The 22,839-nt window shown below is 54.9% G+C and overlaps 2 protein-coding genes across 4 annotated transcripts in view; one reads left to right on the forward strand and one right to left on the reverse strand.

Moving 5' to 3' along the window:
- The window catches only part of Asb2 (ankyrin repeat and SOCS box containing 2), a 36,285-nt gene extending 25,368 nt beyond the window's left edge, over window positions 1–10,917 (forward strand). For both annotated transcript variants that reach the window (XM_004635144.2, XM_023719618.1), the window contains 4 exons: window positions 953–1,124; window positions 6,624–7,191; window positions 8,105–8,258; window positions 10,309–10,917. In XM_004635144.2, the coding sequence (XP_004635201.1) occupies window positions 953–1,124; window positions 6,624–7,191; window positions 8,105–8,258; window positions 10,309–10,445 (1,031 nt within the window). In that variant the 3' untranslated portion in view covers window positions 10,446–10,917. The remainder of the gene's footprint in view (window positions 1–952; window positions 1,125–6,623; window positions 7,192–8,104; window positions 8,259–10,308) is intronic.
- Window positions 10,918–14,790: 3,873 nt separating this feature from the next.
- Window positions 14,791–22,839, reverse strand: part of Fam181a (family with sequence similarity 181 member A) — a 12,970-nt gene continuing 4,921 nt past the window's right edge. The window contains exons 1-3 of one of the 2 annotated variants that reach the window (XM_004635145.2): window positions 19,886–19,910; window positions 18,957–19,042; window positions 14,791–16,058 (exon numbers count right to left, since the gene is read on the reverse strand). In XM_004635145.2, the coding sequence (XP_004635202.2) occupies window positions 15,083–16,058; window positions 18,957–19,009 (1,029 nt within the window). In that variant the 5' untranslated portion in view covers window positions 19,010–19,042; window positions 19,886–19,910 and the 3' untranslated portion in view covers window positions 14,791–15,082. Of the gene's footprint in view, window positions 16,059–18,956; window positions 19,043–19,885; window positions 19,911–22,839 lie in introns of those variants that run through there. The other variant, XM_023719689.1, reaches the window with a different exon arrangement.

Consider the following 22,839-nt stretch of genomic DNA (forward strand, 5'->3'; position numbering starts at 1 on the left):
TTTTTAATATATTTAGTACAGGGCCTCCAGGGTCTCACTACACAGATTGGACTTGTAGTGATCCTTCCTGTTTTTCAGCCTCCCAAGCACTGGGATTATAGGCAGGCGCCACCACACCCTGTCTCAATTGCTGTCTCAGCACACCCCAAGGTTGGTGCTGGCACAGCAGCCTGGGAATTGAATTCCCAGCCCCTGCATCTGCCTCAGCAGGCGCTTTAATCCACTGAGCTATCTGGCCAGCCCCATCCTTGGCCTTTATTAAATTGCTTAATGTTGAGACCGGGTTTCACCAATTACGGCACCCAGGCTGGGCTCCAACTTTCAACCCTCCTGCTTCAGCCTCCCAGGGCACTGGGATATTGGGTATGTAACCTGCCACTGCTAGCTGAACCCTCTCGATTCAGTAAGGCAGTTCTCTCCTCATCCCTCGAGATGCGGGGTGGAAAGAGGTTGAACCAGAGGCAGAGTCTCACCAGGCTTGATGCCACCTCCTCCCAGTATGCTTCAGCAATTTCTTTGGAGGAGACAGGAAGTAATTTTCCTCTGATGTCTTACAAAGAATAACAGCCTTCAATGAGCAAATTTAGGTTTTCCTTTATGAGGAGCTCTATGCTCTGCTAGGGCTATGAGGTCTGTTTCAGGACAGAGGTTGGGTCCTCGCACATGGAGTAACTGCTGCTATCAGGCCGGCCACCATGACCATGTTTAGCAAAAGCGGGTGTCATTGCAGGGACTGCTGGCCTTAGGAGGCCTTGGTGCAGACTCCCAGTCCTCAGTCTGGAGGGTGCCTGAGCAGCTGGGGGTGGCCCCAGGCACACTCCCTCTTCCTGTGGGGCCTCAGGAGAGATCCTACGCATCATGTGATTAGCCCAGCAGTGCCTGGCCCATGACAGGCACTCCACATTGGCAGGGACCACCCTGACCCCTAGTGGGCCTGCTTCTCTCTCACCAGGTGCTGACATCAACACACAGGCCAGCGACAGCGCGTCTGCCCTCTATGAGGCCTGTAAGAATGAACACGAGGAGGTGGTAGCATTCCTGCTGTCCCAGGGTGCAGATGCCAACAAGGCCAACAAGGACGGCTTGCTGCCCCTGCACGTCGCCTCCAAGAAGGGCAACTACAGGTCAGTGGGCCAGGCCACCCCACCACACAGTTCCATGGGGACCCACAGGGGGAGAGATGAAGTGGGAGGACAGTGCACCTACTTTGAAGTCTGTCCCCAGGATTAGGACAGCCTGGGAGTGGCTGGCATGGAGGGGAGCACCCTGCACAGGAAGCAGAAGCCCTTTCGGTAGTTAGCAAGCGCGTGGCAAAGGCCTGCCCCGGTAAGAGCTCACACGTCTAGCTCTTAGTAGCACATTACATTATAAACTTACCTAACATTTTCAGCAACTTAGTGAGGTGCACATGACTACTGTTTCTATTTTAAAGACAAGGAGGGAGAGATCCAGAGATGTCAAGTGATTTGCCCAAAGTCACGCTGCATGTGGGTTCCAGGAATTCACTGGCTCCAGATGCTGCATGTGGAAGGACTTCACTCGGGTGCCAGATATGAACCTCAATCAGTGGCTTTTTCCAGAAGAACGCAATGCTAAGCTGCCAGACAATTAGCAAGCATGCAGGTAGTGCCTACTACAACAGGAATGGCACCGATGCTGATGCTAGTGGCCCTGAGCATGTCCTGTGTGCTGGGAACAAAGGGCCAGCCAGGAGGCGCTAAAGTCCCTAGCAGCCAAGCTGGGAGCGGGGAGGCTGCCCAGCCGCACAAACTCACTGGTGCACATGCGCACTGGGATGCCATGACCAAAACACGCGCCAGCTAAGCTCTGAGGCGGCCCAGCTGAGAGAGGCTGCTATGGGCTGGCAGCCGGCTTCCTGTGGAGGAGATCTCATGGAAGCCCTCTGTGGGCCTCGCTTCCCAGCACTGTGTTCACTGACCTTGATGGCTTTGTGCTAGCCACGGTGGGAGTTTTCACAGCTCAGAATGTGATAAATGCTGCAAATCAGTTCCTGTGACCTCTTCCCTCCGTGCCCACCCCACCCAAAAGCCTGCTGTTAGACATTTATGGGCAACACTGTGGGTGAGGACAGACTCTGGGAGGGGGAACTCCAGCTGCCCTTGGGGGAGCGGCCTAGCTGGGTGACTTCCAGGGCGCAGGTCACCTGTTTCCTATGTGGGCCTTGCCACTGCGCTGTGGGACCTTCACCCCATTCTACAGATCAGGAGACTGAGACCACATAGTCAGGTGACTTGCCCCATAGTGAGTCCCCGAGGACCAGCCTTAGAGTCCAGGGGTTAGGCTCCTCCCACTGCACCGTTACTACCCAAACTGTGGCCCTTTCACAGCCTTTCTTCCTGATTTTAGAAAAAAACATCCTTGCATGGTAGTTTCCTTTGAGTAAATATTTACTTGAAATCAATATATTTTAAAAGGAAACACTCATCACACTAGTGTGGTGTTAAAATGATCATTTTACAATTAATGAATAGCATTTCCACCTAAAATCCCATCTCATGTGTCTTGGATGACACCCTGAGAAGCACTCTTGGCAGGGAGAAGGAAAAGCAGATTGGGGAATGTTTGCTGTCTTCACTAAGGCAGAGGGGGACATGGGGGACAGTGACATCACAGAGAAGGAAGTGAAGGCCCCAGGAAGCAGTGCTGGCCCCTGGATCCCCAGGCCACCCCACAGGCCCAGCTTTCCAAAGGTTAAGGCTACCCTGTCAGCCCCATCTGCCTCCTGGCAGCACCCATGGCCAGCGCCCCACACTGACCTCCGTAGGTTGCTTGGAGATTTGATGTGACATTCCAGAGCAGTCCCCAGTCAGCCACCTGCCAAACACCCTGCCTGCCCTTGGCCCTGGCCTGTACTGCCACGCCAGGCTGGGACTGATTGCCACAGGCACCTGCTTTTCAGCACACTTAGTGGGGGCTGTGACATCTGGGCACAGCTGGAAAGGGAACCCTAAGGCCCCTATGTCTTAATCACCTCCCAAACACATTTTTTCTGGTTTTCATTTTTTGTTTGGCAAATGCACTTCATGAGATTAAGGACCAACATCAAAGATAGGTTCATTAAGAAACTCTATGAATTAGACAGAACCAGGTGCCCAAGGACAGCCCCAGCAATGATCCCTAACCTCGGCACACATGGGAACCCCTGAATCGCAAGCACTCTGGTGCCAGAGCCCTCCACAGGGATGCTGGTATAACTGGGCTGTGGTCTGTCTTCTGGGTTTCTGAGTGCTGCCCAGTGATTTTATGGGGCGAACCCTTCTGTAACTAACAGAAAATACGCACTTGCAGTTTCAGCCTCACTTATGACCTTGTTCTTTTAAAAATACTCTTTAGTTCACACACTTGCACACATACAAATGCATACAAGAGGCAGCGCCTTCTCTGGGCGGCTACTTCCCACATAAAGTCAAGTTCGCCCACATCAAGCCTGCACTGAACGCCGACATAGCTCAGGCCACCATGACTGGAGGCCCAGAGCCGCTGTTTGGCACAGCAGGGACAGCACTGTCTTCACTGTGGGGCACACGTACCGACAGCCATTGCATCTTGGCTGCCTACTATGCACTGATCAAGGTGCAAGATCCCATTTCATGCTCCAAAGCAAGCCTGCTGAAAGGGATTATCGAATTGTCACCTGAGCATAGCAATTCTGCCTTGCTGGACTGTCATGGATAAAAAACGGGCTCTTGGCTGTAAGAGGTAACTGTGAAAAGCTTTAAGCAGTGCCTGACACATAGTAAGTGCTCAATAATATAGTCACCATGCTTATTTGGGAAGGAGAAGTGTTCGTAGCCAGAAGGGCCACACAAAGCTCGACTATAGCTACTGTCATCATCATCATCATCATTGTGTGTTATCACTAAAGCACGCTGCCGGTGTAGGGCTCAGAGAAGTCAAGAGACATGCCTCAATGGCTCAGTGGTCTAAAGCATCTACTTAGAACAAGAGACATGCCTCAGATGGCCCAGCACTGACGGACAGAGCTGGTTGCTCACCCTAGGTCCCAATGATTTGGGGCCCCCAGGTTGCTTCACAGTACATGTCAGACCCTTACACGCTGGGTGCAGCCTGCTTTGGCTGCAGACCCTCACCTATTCCCTGCTCCTGAGCTAGATTCAGGCAAATATCAGAGCCCAGGACGGGCAGCACATGAGGCCACAAGGGTTCTGCTATGGGGGTGTGGTGGTCCCAGGAACAGGGCAACAGCCCCATCATCTGGACTGAAGTTCCAGGTCAGAGATAGCCAGCAGCCGTGAGTGGCAATGCTGGCCCCAGGCTTGGCAAAGCTGAGCAGGGAGGTACGAGGTACAGCCCTATACCTGGGAAGGCAGAAGCCAGGCCTCTGGACACCTCAGGGCTGCTCTCATGAGGAGAGGTTCATACTTACTGCTTAATCAATAGCAGTCAACTCCCTTCACCAACCTTTGGGAGAAGGAGCGACCCCACCTGTTTCATGAGTTGCTTTCTTGCCTTCCTGTCTTCTGTCCCATAAACAGGGCTGGGGAAAGAGTGACAACACACCATAGGCCATATGGCCTCTTCATATGTGCAGCAGTGAGACACCCTGGAAGGGCACAGTCCTGGGCACCCAGACACCTCCTGTCCATCCACCTCCTTTCCAACCTCATTGTCTTCCCCACTCCAGGCCTGGGCTTCAGTTTTGCTCTTCATAAAATGGGAGGGTTGGACATACTGTTCCCCAGGCCCTGTCCAATACTGCATATTTACTTCCTGCCAGGTTGTGTAGAAGCCGAAGGCCATCCGAAGATTTACTATAGCACCAAGATGTGGTTGTGGGACTTGAGGCTGGGTCCCAACAAGTTTCCACATTTCTGCCGTTTTTTCTTAGTTTGGCAGGGAAGAGCGGGAGACCAGCTGCAACCTGCCAGAGATACCAGCCCCAGCGGGCCGGCAGCCCAGGGCGGCTCCCTCCCTGTCATTTCCCCGGCTTGGGCATGTCACGGCTATTACAGAGCATTTGTTGGCCATGGCCACCATCCAGGGCAAGGCCCCCACCCTGCCTTTGACCAGCACCTCTGTGGAGCAAGGTCAAACCTCTAGATCCTGCATAAATAGAAATTAAGAGGCAATTAGCCCCCCTGGGTGTGTGAATTTCCTTTTGAGGTTTTCCAGGCAGATTTTAGCCAAACATGGCCTCACTAACAATAATAATACTTTCCACTGAGATCCCAGCAGGAGGTTGCTGGCATCAGATTCGCAAGAAGGCCAGGGGAAACAGGCATGCCAAGAGGCTAAAGGCGTGGGAACAAGCCTGGTGACACCTGCTTCCCAGCCAGCGCCACCTCCTTGGAGCCCCACATCAGGCTGTGTGGTCACCTGTCAGCAGGGATTGGATGGATTAGGGTTTGGAATCTTGGTGGTGGGCGCTGAGGGACCAGAGGGCTAGGCGAAGAGAGGCAAGACGAGGTGCACGGGAAGCTCTCATCGCTGAAGCTCTCTGAACCTCATCCGTTAAAAGCAGACCATGGACTGGTGTGGCCTCCCTATGGGGCAGCAGGGAAGGTAATATGGGGCAAGCAAGTCAATAAATTGGGGAGGCTGCAACACCCCATGACATCCCTTGTCACCATGATTGCTGCACAAGAAGTAGGGCAGCACTCACTGCTCAGACAGCCATGGTTCAAGTCCCGCCTCTGTCACTTCTTGCTGTGTGTCCTTGGGAAGGTCACATACCCTCTCTGGGCTGGTGTTTCCTCATCTGGAAGGTGACGGTCATGTGAGCACTGCCTCAAATGGCCAATAGGAGAGCTTCAGAGGTTAATATAGGCAGTGCACTAAGACCAGTACTCAAATCTGCAGTAGACAGGACCAGCCTCAGCAGTCAAAGGCATGTGGAGGGGCTCAGAGAGCTGAGACCACCTCCAGGAGAAGAGGCCTTGAGTCCCAGGACAGGAAGCCTGGGTTCATCGGGCTGCCTGGGCCGGAGAGGTTGGGGGCAAGCATGTCCCCCATGCTCCAACAGCTTCAGCAGGGTCCCAAGGCAGGATGCAGGACAACTGAGCTCCCATGAATCCTAGTTTACCTCTGCTGACTGTGTGGCCCAAGCAAACCTTTTCACCTCGCTGAGACTTGGGTTTTCCCATCCGCAGAATGGAGCCAGGGGACACGGTGCTTTGTGGGTTCTGATAAAAAGGGAACAAACTCCCTCTCCAGGCAGCAGAGGCTGTAGCTCCGCGGGTCACCGCTGGTCTCTGCCGCCTCTTGCGGGGAGTACCTGGCTTTGGGGACCTCCCAGCCAACTCTCTAGATTTCTGCCCCGAGAACGGGCAGCCTGGCATAGCCTGCGAGGTCAGCAGCAAGTTCTTGATGTCCTAGCTCAGCGGGCTTAGGTTTTCAGGGTTTCAGATTCTGGAGGTCAAAGTTCTGGAATTGCATTTCAGCTCCAGCCCTCTCCGCCTGTGTGACCGTCAGAATCTAGCTGGAGCTCTTTGAGCTCAGTTACCTTACCTGTAAAGAATGGCCGGTGGCTGGCCCACCCTCCCCCACGTGCCAATCGTGAGCACAGCGGTCCCTTGGCGCCCCCTGGTGGCAGAGTCATCCCCCTTGCCGGCCTCCGGGTGACCCTCGTTGCTCCCCTGCAGGATCGTGCAGATGCTGCTGCCGGTGACTAGCCGCACGCGCGTGCGCAGGAGCGGCATCAGCCCGCTGCACCTGGCTGCAGAGCGCAACCACGACGGGGTGCTAGAGGCGCTGCTGGGCGCGCGCTTCGACGTGAACGCTCCCCTGGCTCCCGAGCGCTCGCGCCTCTACGAGGACCGCCGCAGCTCGGCGCTCTACTTCGCGGTGATCAACAACAACGTGTACGCCACCGAGCTGCTGCTGCTGGCCGGCGCCGACCCCAACTGCGACCTCATCAGCCCGCTGCTCGTGGCCATCCGCCACGGCTGCCTGCGCACCATGCAGCTGCTGCTGGACCACGGCGCGAACATCGACGCCTACATCGCCTCGCATCCCACCACCTTCCCAGCCACCATCATGTTCTCCATGAAGTGCCTGTCGCTGCTCAAGTTCCTCCTGGACCTCGGCTGCGACGGCGAGCGCTGCTTCTCCTGCTTGTACGGCAACGGTCCACACCCGCCCGCCCCGCAGCGCTCCAGCAGGTTCAGCGAGACCTACGCCGCCGCGGACAAGACGCCCAGCGTGGTCCAGGTGCGTGGTCCAGGGGCCCCACGGCGAGGCGCGCTGGGGGCGGTGGGGCCGGTGTCCACTGCCTCCTTACGGGCAGCGTGGACTGGTGGCGTGTGGGCCTTGGCGCGAGTGTAGACTGCAGTAGTACAGAATGGTGGACTAGCTTTGGAAGCCGCGTGGGGCAGTGGGTAGCGCCCTGCGGAGGGAGTGAGGATTAGCGGTTAGTGCGCTTTGGAGGAACTAGGAGTGAGCACAGTCCGGAGGCCATGCCACAGATGGCCAGCACCTTTAGAGCCAGCAGAATGGCGTGCCCTCTGGAGGACATAGTCCGGAGCCTGGTCAGCCTGTTGGGAGTTCTATGGAACTAACCTTAGAGACCGGGCTTGGCAGAAACTCAGCGAAGGAAGTACTCGTCACTCAGAGCAAATCTACACCTAGCATTCCAGGCTAAGCGGGCAGGACCCGGCCCGGCGCAGCCACAGCAGGCGGCCATATGGTGAGGGCAGGTCCCGGAAGCCAGTGGCCCAGAGGCAGGGCCGGTCCCTGGTGTTCCTGAAGTGGGCTCTTAGAATGGAGCGGAAGCTGGAGAGAGCACGGTAGTGGCTCCCAGGCAGCACCTATGGGCTGCCTGCTGTGCAGAGAAGACCAAATGCCAAGCTACTCGCGTTGGGTTTGAATTTGCAACTCTCCTGACAGCTTCCCCGGATGTTGGGATTGTAGGCATGTACCCCTCCACCCGGCTTATATACCCATTTTCTATACAAGGAACTCGAGACTCGGAGACGATGTGGTGACTTGTAGGGGAACCCCATCTTTTCCGATGTGGGCCTGTACCGAGAAGGGGCTGTGTTGGGGCCTGGTTTGTACAAACCCAGGAGGGCCGGCGTCTGTCTTCTGCACACCACCCACCTGCAGGATGACCGTTCCCTTTCAGTTCTGTGAGATCCTGTCCGCACCAGAGGTGAGCCGCTGGGCAGGGCCCATTGTCGACGTGCTTCTGGACTACGTGGGCAACGTGCAGCTCTGCTCTCGGCTGAAGGAGCACATCGACAGCTTCGAGGAGTGGGCGGTGATCAAAGAGAAGGCAGGTAGGACTGCCATGCTGTGGCTAGCAGATGCACACCTTGCAGAGGGTGCTGGGCCTCTGAGATGCCATGCGATGAGCCTGCCAGTGCCAGGCCTGTGCTCGGCTGTCACAGACAGTGTCAGTGCCTCCTTGGGCAGTAGCAAAGCTGGGACCTTGGTCTGACCCCATCTGTCAAAGCAGCCCTGGCTCCCTGAGGTGTGCATTGGCTCCTGTTGTCTCATTTGGGGCCTCAGGGAGGCAGTGTGGCATGTGGAGAGGATGACACGCTAAGGCACAGAGTGTACATGTGCACCCATGTGGGCCTCTTCCCAGACAGCTTCTGGTGCAAAGGCCTGGGGCAGCAGAGCTGAGAGTCTGTGTCCTGCCTGCCACCCATAGAGCCAATACCATTGGCCTGCAGGCTGCCTGTGGAGCAGCTCTGGTCCAGGAGGCAGATGGTCCTGCTCTGCAGACCCAACCTGCAGAAAACAGGCTTGGGCAGGCCCAGCATCCAGCCCTTTCCAGGTGTGGCAGGCTCAGGTGTGTGAATGGGGGTGTGAGGCCCCCGTCTTGCAATGAGACTACTCTGCATCCAAGGCCCAACTCCACTCATCCTGTTCCTCTTGATCCCCACTCCCTTTAAACCCAAACCTACTATGGGACGTTTCACTGGCTCAGCCTACTGACATCTTTCATGAAGTCAGCATGATGGAAGAGCATCAGAGCGCAGGTGCTGACTTGCTATGCGACAAATCCTACTATTAACTGGCTGCCGGCACCACTGCCCTTGGCCACTAGGGGGTGGAGAGGTCCACACCTAGAGGACATCTGGGATCCTGGTCCCTCCTGTCTTCCCTGCAGGTTCCAGGGGAACGCGTATGTGTACGCACAGGTGAAGAAGATGATTTTGAACCAGGGCCTATCTCTTGACTTTCAGCCCCTCTGCCTGCAAAACTGCCTGTCCTTGTGTTTGATGCTAGGGTGTTACCACCAATCCAGACTCTGGGAGGTGGCAGGCAGTGCCCTTCAGCGTGCCAGCCCTGCCCTCATGGCTCTGTGTCTGTGTCCTATGCCCCCTCCCCCCCATAGCCCTTTGCTTCCCTCTTCACAGAAAAGATGCTGCTACCTTCTCAGAGGGGACACTGTCCCAAGTGACATCAGAGGGCAGAGAACACATCACAAATACCATGAAAGGGCACAGAACCCTAGCTGGCCAGTGCTCAGACACAGGCCTCTCTATGTCCCCTGTCACCCAGGTTCCCCGAGGCTGCAGTGGCCCCAGGCTTAGCACGTGCTATCTTCCTTGCTGGAGACGCCCTTGCATCCCTTCCCCATCTGCCAAATTCCTGCCTCCCTCTCGGAACCTGGCACAGAAGGCACCATCTGGTGTGGAGCTCTCCCCACTGCCCCGGGCAGGAACCCCTGCCCAGTGCTCCTCACACAGGCCTGGGTAGACCAAGGAGCCCAGCATGTGCTTACTGAATGAGTGAATGGTGTTCTCTGATCCCACAAACATCCTTCTTGTTCCCCAATAAATTAGCCACCACTCTGTGCATCAGTTCCTGCTCCTGCCTCTCCCACCTCCACCTTCCACCTGAGAAGACCTGCACTGCACAAGGCACTCCAGGGGGCCGAGGAGTGGCAGCTGGGTGGGGCTTGGGGTGCTGCTCCTTTGCCCTGCCCTCTCAGCAGCAGCAGGAGCCCAGAGTGGCATCTCATGTGTGAAACTCCCAACGACTCCTTCACTGAGGTGTTTGGTGGTCCCAGCTTTTGTGAAGAGGAAGTCATACAAGATGGGTGGGATGTGAGCCCTGTCCCTGAGAAACTCCTGCCAACACCAGGGACTTCACTCACCTCAGCTTTCCTGCCTGCCAAGTGGGCATGTCACCTCTCTTCCTGGGGTAGTGTAGAAGGACGTTGTGACAATGAGAAGTTCCCTTTCAGTCTGTTCAGCTGCAAGGCTACCCATGAGAGACACCTCTCGTACCCAGCCACACCCACAAGGCACCCACTGTAGGCCGAGGCTGCGGATGAAAACATCAATCAGCATCTCTTTCTCTCATTTTTTCCAGAACCTCCAAGACCTCTGGCTCACCTTTGCCGGCTGCAGGTTCGAAAGTCCATTGGAAAATATCGTCTGAAACTCTTGGACACGTTGCCACTCCCGGGCAGGCTGATTAGATACCTAAAATACGAGAACCCCCAGTAACAGGTGATGGGAGGGAGGAGTGGCCCCTTTGCTCCTTCCATGCAGGATAGCGGCATCCCCCATCCCAGAGCACTGGGGACAGAACAAGGCTGCAGGCCTCCTCCCTCTCAGCTGGGGCAGCAGCTGAGATTGTGCCCGGTCTGCACTGCGCTGACTGGAGAACACAGCATGTCCCATAGGAGAAGCATTGTGTGTCTTCAAGCCATTGAGTTGATCTCAGACCGAATGGCGGAGACCTCTGCCCAGGGCAGAACTTGAGGATCTGGAAAAGCAGGGGCCATGGAGGGTCCCCAGCCTCCACCTGAGTTGTGGCTGGCGCCCTTCTAGGAACAAGCTTGCCTTTCCAGGAGGACCTCGCTTCAGAGCATTCCCTGTACCCTTCCCCAACTCCATGAAACTCTCCACTTGACCCCAGCCAAGGAGGGACCCTTGAGCTGGGGGCTCCTCTGTACAATAAATGTTGCGCACCCGAGGCTCTGCACAGCCAAGTCCTTCTTGTCAGACTCCGAAGCCTGAGGTCCTTGGCCCTGCTCCTAGCAGACAGATGAAAGGGCTGAGGGAGGGAGGGGGCAGGGCACACAGACCCTGAATCTGGCATCTATGATGGGTGTGTTAGGCAGCCTTCTGTTGCTGGGACAAAATATGTGTGATACATGGCTTAAAGGAAGGAAGGTTGATTTGGGCTTGTAGCTTCCAAGGTTTCTGTCCATGGCCCTCATACTTTGGGCCTGTGGTAGGCAGTGGACAGTGGGGAAGAAGAGCTATCTCATAGGGGCTAGGAAGCAAAGAGGAGAGACAGACAGTGACAGTGATAGAGCCAGTGTCCCAGTATCGCCTGCATAGGATACTTCCTAGGACAGTTCTTCTAGAGTTCTATCACCCCCAACAGCACCACAGCTGGTGCCAAGCCGTCAGTACATGAGGCTTGGGGAGGAGGGGGACTTCTAAGACCTAAACCATGGCATTGAACTTCTGAACGACCTTCTGAGACGGCACTTGGCTACCCAGCTACTTTTCTTCCCTGGTTAAATCAGCAGAAAAACAGGAGCTTTATGACAAGGAAGGCGTCTGTGCCCGCAAGTCTCCTGACACCTGGCATTGTCTTACACGCTGGTTTCCCAAAACTCCTACTCACCTCCTTTGCTGTAAAATTTAAATATATTGGGTGCAAAAGTCTAGCCCAGCTGTCGTGAGAAACAGTGCCGGAGGGACATCCATGGCAAATCCTTGCAAAGGCCGGAAGCCCTGACCCAAGGCAGCCTGCAGATGATCCACGCAGGAGCAGCATTTCATTTCCAGATGAGGCAGTATTCATGCCATTGGTGTTTTCTTGCAGGTCTCTGGATCCCTGGGCTGAGACCAAGCTCACCCTGTTTTCATAGGAGTTGCAGTAATTTATCAATACTTGCTTTGCATGTGTGGTTAAAGCCACTGAACCCTAGGCCATTCTATTGCCACCCCAGAGCAGGGCACCTTGCCAAGACCCTGCACCTGGGCCAGTCCCAGCATCCAGTAGGGTCTTCCCCAAGGTTAGGGTAGTATGTGGCCTTTGAACAATAGGCAGCTGGGCCAGAGGGGGAGCGATGACTACAGCAAGTGTGCCTCTGGGTTCTTCAGGTATTGCTGTACGTCAACCTCTGGGTCATGGCATGGGGCAGCGTCCTCCCAAGTGCCCTGCCCAGCTGTGGCCTTTGTGGGTCCCTGTTGCACCTCCTTATGATGCAATAGCTAACCTGGCCCAGGGCCTGCTCCAATGGGTCTGTCCTAGTTGGTCAGTGCTCAAGTTCCCTATTGGAGGGGACTGACAGCCATCACCCTCTACAGAGACTGCCACTTCCCACTGCCCCATGACCCAGCCCCACAGGGTTTCTACCCTCATAGGGTCATCCAGTACTGAAGAGCCCTCGCCACCCAAAAAAGGTGCCAGTGATTCCATTTCATGCAGGAATCAAGCCTGGCCTGGGATTGGAGACTGCGCAAGTGTGAGGCCCTGGCTGCCCCTGGTTTTTAATTTGAACCATCTCAGCTCATGTTTTGCTGCTCTGGATTCCTGCTGCTAGTACTGGGCTGTTTTCTTTTCTTTTCTTTCTTTTTTTTTTTTTTTTTTTTTTTTTTTTTTTACCTGGTATTGAACTCAGGATCTTGCACTTGCCAGGCAGGCACTATGCCACTGAGCTATACCCCTGGCCCTGAGCTGTTTTCTGTTTCTCTCCTTTTCATACCAATGTTTACATAGGTACATGGGGTGTTTTTTTCCAGTGGTTTCTACACCAGGCAACCAGTGCCATGGGCTTCTCTGGGCACAGTCCTAGTAAGGCTTCTGCTTTGAAGAGAAGCCTCTCAGCCTGGGAACAAATGGAACTGCAGCTGTCCCTCAGGGAAGCTGAGCCTCAACAGGGACAAGTGGGCATCAGAAGCCTAGCGGGGCTGGGCTCAGGCACCCCCAGGGAAGACACGCCTCCTGAGGTTGATGTGGTTGGTTGGGTGATCCGGGAGCCCCATCACCACAAGCAACACATTTATAAACATTTAAACCATCAGCTTGGCAGGGCCTACAGGCTCTACAACATAGCCACGGGAGGGGACTCTGGCTGGTGCCACTTGGGAGCACGTGCGTGGAGTGGAGTACCAGGCCTGCATATCCACCTCAACAACTCCTCCATCAGGTCTGTGACTGGCCACATTTAATGGATAAGGAAATTTTGGCACAGAGAGGTTAAATCATTTGCTCAAGACCATACAGCTGGTTGGATGGCAAGGCCAGCCGGCAGGCTTGCTGACAGCTTGGAGGTGGAAATGTGCTTCTGGAGGTCCTGTGTGCTGACACAGGGCAAGGGCACATGCACTCTTCCTCCAGCCCCTTCTCACTCTGTGACGCTGAGAGATCCAGGACTGGGGGTGGGCTGAAGACCTCGTCCTCCCACATGCAGTTACTCAGAGCAGCTGTGCTGGTGCCACACTGGCATCTGTAGTTCTGAAGTTTTCTGATGTCAGGGCCACCAGAAGCCCACCTGCTTCCCATGAGCAAGATGCTGTTCCAGGGGATGCCCCACTCCAGGGGACGCCCCACTCCAGGGGCATCTTGGAAAAAAACTGGGCAAGGCAGAGGGGCCCTGGGCTGCTCATCTTTGACCTTGGTTGGCAGGAATGATCCAAGGAGAGATCCTGGGGTGCAGAAGAGGTCAAGGCACCAGAACTCTGTACAGATGAGGCAACAGAGCCCAGAAAGGGGATTAGCTTATGCAGCGTCCTGCAGCTAGTCAAGCCCACAGTCTCCAGCCAGGCCGGCCCTCACCAGGCTGAGAGGTAAGGATGGCTCTGATCAGCTGAGGAGTTCTACACCCCATGGGCCCAGCCTCTGTCTGCAGAGCAAAAGGGACAGCGAGCAGTGGAGGCCTCTGCAGCGGGTCTGCCAGTCTGACATTCTCAGAGAAAAGCTCAGTGTAGCCCTCTGCCTCTGGTGCCTCCCACTCTGTGCACTGTCACAGGTAGAAGCCTCAGTGTTCTGTCCACAGGTGCTGGGATGTCCCCAGGCCTGAGGCATCAGCAGGAAACCAGGGCTCTGACCCAGCGAGGGATTCTTGCTTTGGTGTTTTGTATTTTGCTTTCCATAGGAGTCTGTTTGTGCGTTCATTTTAAGTCCGTGGAAATAGAACCAAAGAACATGCTTAAAAGCGGGATGATCTGGCCAGGGGTGAAGGTACACACCTGTTACTCCAGCACTCTGGGACACTAAGGCAAGAAGATCAAAAGTTCAAGCTCCCCCAGGGCAACTTAGTGACTTAGTGAAAACTTTCTTCAAAATAAGTTTTAGAAAGAGCTAGGGATGTAACTTAGTGCAAAGGCCCTGGGTCCAATAGCCATTAAAAAAAAAAAAAAAAAATCAAAACCACGTTTCATCCATAAGACATGAATGCCCCGTTAGCCCAATTTTCCTTCTGACTGCTCCTTGCCATGAGGCGCACGGAGCAGAGCCAGAGCCGCAGCTCCTCCTTCCCTGGCTCTGGAGTGACACAGGCCCTCCAGCACCCTGGCCTGCCCAGACTCATCTGTCAGCACGGAGGTCAGAAAGTCCTTCCCTGCCCACCCACCTTTCTTCGAGTGGAGCCTGGCCCCAGATGTCACCCAGCTTTCCGGCTACTCTTGTCCTCCACACTAAGCAGCCTTTAGTCTGGGCACAGTCAGGGCTTCATGGGTCTGGGGACTGTTCCACTGCATGACACCTGAGATATGGAAACTGCAAAAAGAAACGTCTTTATTCTATTAACATTCTTAATATTTACAAAGAACAAAAAGAACAACAACTGAAATTGACTTAAACAGTGGGTGTGTAAGTGGCATTTGGGTGACTGGTGGGCCAGACCAGGTCCCAGTGCCTATGGTCAGCACAGGAACAGGGAAAGATCTGCCATGCACTAGCTGGGCTGGGGTGAAGCCAGCTGAGTCCAGTGGCAGGGGCTGAGCTGGTGCCTGCCTGAGAAGCTCCCGCCCCAAGACTGCCCTCAGAATACACAAAGGAAAGGGGTGCTTGGAATACCCAGGCCACACCTCTGCCCAGCCCCCTCCTCCCAAAGACAGCTCCTTGGGTCCCTGATGTCCTGCAGGGTGGAGGAGAGGCCCAGGCCCTGGCAGCCTAGCTAGAGGTAGCCAAAGACATTGAAAATGGGTGGGGGCACAGCTGGCTTGGTGGGGATGGGCTTCAGAACAACAGGTCTGTGCACTTTCTGCCCTGGGCCATCCACATGCTTGCAGAAATGGGCCAGCTCTGCCGGCAAGGCCGGGCTTTTCCTCCACAGGCCCAGGCCAGGGATGGGGCTTGCAGGCAGGGCCCCTGGAGGACCAGGGTAGATGGGCTGTCCATGGTACTGGAAGGGGCAGCAGCTCCAAGCATCAACACGGCCCACCAAAGAGACCCCAGGCATCTTGAGTGGCTCCTTGTCAGCCAGTGCCCTTGGGGACATAGGTCCTGGAGCGGCTTCAGGCACCATGGATTCCAAGCCTTGGCAATTTTTTTTATTCTCATAGGGAGGTCCCTCCCTGGGGCCCGGTCCCCCTTCCAGCCCCATAGGGTAGCTGTGGGTGGGCCTTGGCTCTTCCCAGAAGGAAGCGGGCAGCTGTCTCTTCCTCATGGGCACCTGGCCAGGCTTGGCAGCTCCCAGGCCCTGCCCCTGGAGGCTCTGCTCGTTAGAAAGACATTCCTCCCCGAAAGAACTCCCCAGAGCCTTCTCCTTGCAGCCCCCACCCCCACCAAGGCTGGAATCCGGGCCACAAGGGACGGAGGGATGGAGGGGCAGCCGCCCGGGGAGGTCTTCAGGTCCCCTTCTCAGGTGAGGCTCAGCAGCCCTGCCAGGAAGGCCCCGTGGGAGCCGGGAGTACTTCTGCGAGAAGCGCTTAAGCTGCTTCTGCAGGTACTTGCGGTGGTCCACAGAGCGGCGGCAGGGCGCGGACTTGTCCAGGGCTGCCTTGATGTCACTGGACGCCAGGTTCACAAAATTCAGCAGCATCTTCACGTCACTGTCGGATGCCATCACCAGGGGGCCACGGCATGGGGCTTTCCATGAAGAGGGTGGTCTCTGTGGGGGTGGGCAGCTCCGAGGAGGGTGCACGGCTGACCTGAGGGACAAGAGAGGCTGTTAGAATCTCTTTGAGCAGCCACCCCCAGCCCTCCCCCAACTGCCACCCAACCTGGATGCAGACGGTGCTCCCCACCTGCACCCCTCAGCCCAGAATAGAGGCCTGGGTGACAGACAGGGCACCGCTAGAGGCAGAAGGGTCCCTGAGCACCTGCGATGCCTCGGGAGCCAACAGCCTCATGGAGCTTTCTGGGGTGCTGCCCTCTTCTTGCGGCTGAGGCCTACAGAGGCCAAGCAAGCTGACCCAAGGCGACCCAGCTCCAAGTGGCGTCCGCGGCCGCACTCCCGGCCTGCCGCGTCTCCCACACGCCAGCTGTGCTCCTACTGCCAAAGCCTACAACTTGGCAGAAAGGTTTTTTCTTTTCTAAGCAGAGACAACTGCTCCACTTTGCAAAAGAAGGCCGAGCCCCCTGCCTGCCTGGTGGTGGCCGCCCTTCCACCCCCTCCTCGGTCCCACGCTCCACCCCCGACTCTCACGCAGGACCAGGCAGGACCCCTGTCTAGCACTTAATCGAGACCTGCCTCGCGGCTGTTTTCAGGCTGTGGGCAGCAAGGACTCCCTGGTAGAAGCATCTGCAGCAATTTCATGCCTCCTGGGCCACCACCCACAGCACTGGGCCCCTCCCCCAGGCCCCGGCCTGCCCCTCGCCCCCCACCCAGACAGCCCGCAGCCGAGCCTCCACACTGACCAGAGGTGCAGGCCGGGCCCGCCGCCACCGTGGCCGGCAGGTTCCCCACCGCAGACCTAGGCAGGCCCGACCAACGGATCGCTGCAGCGGTGCAACCCTTGAGTGGGCTGAATGGAGGACAACTCCCGGGGCTGGGGGGCCCTTAGGCCAATCAGGAGCGCCTCTCCAGATACAAAGCATCCCAATCAGGCGGCTGCGCCCCGTTCCCACATTCTTTGCCGTCACAAATTGTCACCATGGGGACCATCACAAAAAAAGACAGCTCCCAAATGCAATCATTTCCCGGTAAATTTCTACCCCTCAGCCCCACTCTCTTCAGGCCTCCACACCCCTCCTCCCCTTGACCTCGGTTCCCTGGTTTCTTGAGGGGGAGCTCTCTCTCTCTCTCTCTCTCTCTCTCTCTCTCTCTCTCTCTCTGTGTGTGTGTGTGTGTGTGTGTGTGTGTCCAGGACCAAGGAGGGGCTGGGCCCGGTGGAAATGAACAGGCTTGCAAACCTCCCCTCCCGGAAAGACTCCAGGCCTACAGCTGCCATGCTCCGGTGCAGACAGACAATCGGACGGGTGAGCTGGGGCGGGCTGTTTCCCCTGCTGTCCTTGAGCATGGAGTGGCTCTTGGTCTCTCATCTCTGTCTCTGGCTTTGTCTCTCTTTCATTCTGTCCACAACTCTTGCTCCAGGATCCCCCAGGGATGGGGCACTGGAGGACCCAGGAGGCTAGGGAGGTGCACCGATGTGGCACAAGGTAGCCAGGAGGGACTGGCGAACAGGGTGCTGGCATATCCATGGGAAGGGAGCCGGAGCTCTCAGGAATCTTGTCTTTATGTTTGCTTCCTCAATTGAGCTGCACAAAGCCTGAATTGCCCATTCAGTGCCGCTGGACAAAAGGTTGGCGTTGCACGGCCCCTTGCATTTGTAATCAAACAGTTAGGGACTTAAATCGAGTCGTCATGATGGAGAAAGAGGTGGACAAAGCCCATAGAATTGCCATCAGCAAACATTTTCCTGTGTCATATTAGCCAGTCTCCATGGCTCCCCCTGGCCCGGGGACAAAGGCACAAGTTTGCACACTTGGCTACTGTCACCGTGCCAACGCCGGCGTGGCTGCAAGCAGGGCCACTCACTCAGAGCAAGCAAGGGAGCCCAGAGCCAGAACTGGCCCTGCTTGAGGGAAGGTGAGGCCAGAGATGGCAAGGGAGGTGCCTGGGAGATGCTAATGGGTGAGGCCTTGATGCCAGCCAGTGAGGCAGGCCCTCTCGTGTCCCTAGACCTTCGCCTTGGTACTCCCTCCTCGCATCCCTCTTTGCCCTTTCTTTGGCTGCCTTCTCTTGTGCTCCTCAGCCGTCAGCCGAGGGATGGGTGTTCTAGTTCCCACCCCCGCCCTTAACCCAAGCTCACCAAGGGCTCCTCTCTGAGGTCCCCGCCCCAGACACGGGCCACTGGCAGAGGAAGCCCCCACTCCCACTGGCCATGGCAAAGCTGCTGTGGGATGAGGCACCTGCCCACAGTGGCGTGACTCCAAGCCACCTTCTGTCTAGCCTGTGGATCCCTCCTTTGGAGCAGTGACCCTCTGCTCCCCACATTGCCTCTGTGGGGATGGGCACGTACAAGCCAAGACTTCCATGTGCTGCACCAGAGTGCCCAGGACCCATCGCTGTCACATGCCCTGGACAGTCGCCCTTACCACAGCAGCCTTGGAGAGGGTGAGCTGAGCCCCAGAGACCTGGATGCAATGTGTTTCTGCGGCACAGCTCAGCCCACCTGTCTGGAACAGGCAGACAACATCATTTCTGCTCCAAGACACCCAGCACACTCTGCTGGAAAGATCATTGTCCTGATGTCTTCCTCTGGTCACCAGGTTAGCCTCCCCTCACAGCTCCCTGCTGACTGAGGCATGGGACCAGTGTGTGCAGCCTGGGGTTCACAGCCCCTGGGACCTAGCACCTGCTTCTCAGCTACCTCTCCATCGAGTTCTGCTGGGAACTGACTATACTAGGCTTGGTCTTCTGCACCCTGCTGGGCCATGCAGGGCCCCACTCTCTGGGGCTTTTTTCCCAAGCACATTGGGACATCTCCAGCTACACTGCCAGCCCTGTTTCCCACCAGACTCCACATCTTCAGTCCACCTGGTCCTTCTGGCCTTGCCTTCTTGGGGAGCCATCTCCTTGTTTCTCAGTCAACAACAGTCCTTACCCTGGGTCGGGAAACTCTCGGGAGTCAAGTCTGGCCATAGGAAGTCTTTCCATAGCTCTTAATGCACGCTGTTCATCCACCAAACACTTTTTGAGGAAAAGAAGAAAAGAAAAAAGAGACAAATGGGGCTGCTAAGAACTGCTGCGGACTTACTATGTGCCACAAGCCATATTCAGTGACCTCCTGAAAAAAGGCTCACCAACCTAGGACAGGTGATTTTGTGGCTATTTACTTTCCCAAGGCCTCACAGCTGATGGCTGGCAGAACTTGAACTTGAAGCCAGCTCTACATGCAAAGTCCACCACATACATAGCTCCCCCAAGGTCCTCCTGCGGACCAGCCACTGCCCAAGCCCATCTATTCTCAAGACTCAAGTCCAGGTCTCATGTACTGATAGAAGCACATGACCCTGGAGCCTGGGTCTGGGGCCATCAGGGGAGCCACAGAGGAACAGTGGCTGGAGGAACAGTGACCTGAGAACCTGCAGGGGGCTTTCATAGCCCGAGCCCCACTGGAGTTTCTGACAGGCTGCCCAGACAGGTGGGAGAAGCCCTCCACTCTGGATGGTCTTTCCGGCTCGTGGGCCTTCTTTCACTCCGGTCCTGGGTCTGGGCAGAGAGGAAGTCAGTTTCCTTACTTCCAGTTGCTGACATACCCAAAGACAAGCACCAAACCTCTTGGCTTTTGGGCACAACTCAGCCAACCCTGTGCCTTTGGGCTTTGTCCAGACCCAGCACAGGCATCTCCAGGAAGCTTCCTGCCAACTTCCAGAAATCTAATGACACCCTCTGCCATCCCTGCATCCATAATGTCAAGGATGAAGTCTAATCTCCTTAGCTAAGCACAGAGGGACCTTTGTAATCTGACCCCCTACCAGCGCCAGACACAGAGCAACTTCTTAGTAAACGTTCATGCACTAAATACTTTACCCACTCCACTGAATAGCATTTGTCCAGTGAACCGAAGGCAGCTGCTCCCTGTATTGTTCTTTCATCGTTTTCCCAGGTCCATGCAGGTGAGCTCCAGGCGAGGAGGGAGACAGACTGCTGGCTGATCAGTGACTCCAGGGACCTGGATGCCCTAGACACTGAGCAGGTCCAATCAGGGACACGCGTGGCTGCTGTCATGTGCTCAGTGACAGATTCTCTACACTTCTTAAGGGCCATGGACCTTTTAAAAACCTAGGAGGAGGTTTTCTGGTAGTGCCACTGCCTTGGTTCTAGAGAGCTCTGCAAAAGCCAGTGAACTGAGCTGGTTCAAGCCAAAGAACTCAAGCAGCTGGAGTGGCAACCTCCACCTGACTGACCAGGGTCACTGCAGAGCAGCCTTGACTTCTACCTCTGTGCTCCTCTGACACCGAATCATGGTAGTGAGAGACTCTGCTTGACCCAAGGGCCAAGGACAGGAGACATAGTAAGTCATTTGCCCTTCCTGGGTGCCACACCCAGGTGCTCTTAGTAAAGGTTTAAGCAGAGGTACAGCCTTGCTAGAAAACTTGCCTGTGACCACAGATAGGAGGTGGCAGAGATGGGATTGGATAAGATACAGGCAGTGAGGTCTGAGCCCTTGACCGTGACCACTCTGGACTGCTGTTGCTGACAGCTGTCAACCAAGGCCCTGCCTTGCCTCTTTCTCCAGGCTCTGCTAAGCTAGCACCATAGGCACACACCTGTCATTGAAGCCAGCCTGACTCTGGGAGGGTGTACAGGCTACATGGGGACACAGTGACCAGGCAGTGCCTCTAGGGATGTGGGGCACAGACATGACAACATGACTTATGTAACCCACTTACACAGTGGCAGTCTCAGTCCAAGCCCAGCCTGCAGCATGCTGTCAGCCACAATCAGAGCAGACGCTGGGATGGATGGTGTTGGGGGAAGAGAGCCCCGGGGGCCACTGGAACCAAACCTCCCAACCAAGGCTGACCACGCTCCCAGCTGTGTGCAGCCACAGACCTCATGAGGCCCTGCACGAGTCCCAGCCAGGTGCAGCCTGCACCTGTGGTTGCAGCCTAACAGGAAGAACAGAAGCAACTGTTTGTGTGAAAGAGATTTCAGCTGTGTCATTAGAACACTGACCACAACTGGCTTGCTCATGGATACCCCTACCTGGACTGTGGGATCTTGGGCCAGTTGCTCACCCTTTCTGGGCCTCAGTTGCATGCTAGATGTCATTAGCAGTTGTTCGTCTCCTTGTTGCACATATGTAGATTTATGTAGGGCAGTCACAAGTCACTATAATGTATAAACTTGGTCCCAAACTTGGAAGTGATTTGATTTCTCCTAATATAACGGGTAGAGTTAACATCATAAAATCAGGTAACCTTATTTGCAGTCCTTGTGTATCTCAAAAGAGGCAGAGCTGAGGCGATTGAGGGTACCGGCCTCTGGGACAAAGGATAGCTTGCCAACCTTCATACATCCTGTGGGCCTCAGGAGGAGTAGGCTACTGGGATTCTCTTGTGGAGAAAGAGCTGACAGCAGAGCTAGCGCTCTTGCTCCCAATCTTGGGGGAGGCATTGGGCTCCCCACTGGTAAGATTCAAGCTGTGGGTTTTCCACACAGTATTGAGGATGCTTCTCCTCTCTGTTCCTAATTTGTCACAAGTCTGACATTGCTGGAGGTTGAATGCTGTCACATTCTTCTGCACCAATTGATACAATTATGTGGTTTTTCTTGTTTAGTCTCCTTAAATTCTTATGCCCAGATACAGGTGACATCATACAGTTTTACTGCTTTATCCACAGCAAGCGTGTAGTTAGTTCAGCAGCATCAGGACCATTCATACTGCTGTCATTATCCCTTTCCAAAACTCGTTCGCTATCACATACTGAAACTCTGTCCCAAATAGACAATGTCCCCCATGTCCCCTTTCCCATTGGCTCATTTTGATCATCATTCTGCTGTCTACTCCAGGTAACTCACGGAAGTAGAACACATAATTTTTGGCCTTTTGTGTCTGGCTTCTATCCCTTAGCATCTTTATCTTCACGCTTCCTCCATGCTGTGCATGTGACCAATTCCTGCCTTTGCAAGGCTGAAAAACATTCCCTGGTTTGGGCACATTGCATCCATCCATGTGCTAAGGACCACTGGCGCTACTTTCCTTCTGTAACCCTATTGATGTGGCGGGCTCCACTGATGGCTTTTCAAATGTTAAACCAACCTTGCATTCCTTTCTGAACCCAAACTGGTGTGCAATATGATTCTTGTCATGGATTGCCAGATTCCATTTGCGGCTATTTTGTTGAAAATTCTTACTGTGTTCTCCTATGTTTGTGAGAGGTTCCCCTGTGTTTCTTTTTGTGCTACTCTTGTTTCACTCTGGAATCAGGGTCACACTGGCCTCGTGAGGTGTATTGGGAAGAGTTCACTTCTCTTGTTCTCTACAGATCCCGTGTTTTAAAAATACTGTTCAAATTGCTTAATTCATTTTACATGCATTTGTAGCCTTCAAGGAATGGATCTATTGCTCTGAAGTTGTTGAATTTATATTCATAGAGTTGTTTCTGGCATTCCCTTGTTTTTCTGATGTCTGCCAGATTGGTAGTGATGTCATATTTCATATTTCATCTTTCTTTTTCTTTTTGGCAGAACTGGGGATTGAACTCAGGCCCTGTGCTTTCCAGGGAAGCACTTATTCGACTGAGCCATCTCCCTGGACCCCATATTTCATTTCATATTTCCTCGCTGATCTGTATTTTCTCTTTTTAAAATCAGTTTTCCTAGGAAACTGTTGATATTCCATTGACTACTTCAAAGAACCAGATCTTTTCTCATTGGTTTTTTAAAATCACTTTTCTACTTTTTATTTCACTGCTTTCTGCTTTTTTTCTATCTTCATTTCCTTGGGTATTTATTCATTTATTTAAAGACTGGGGAGA

The sequence above is a fragment of the Octodon degus genome, unplaced genomic scaffold, assembly GCF_000260255.1.
Source record: "Octodon degus isolate 3935 unplaced genomic scaffold, OctDeg1.0 scaffold00070, whole genome shotgun sequence".
Classification (NCBI taxonomy): Eukaryota; Metazoa; Chordata; class Mammalia; order Rodentia; family Octodontidae; genus Octodon; species Octodon degus.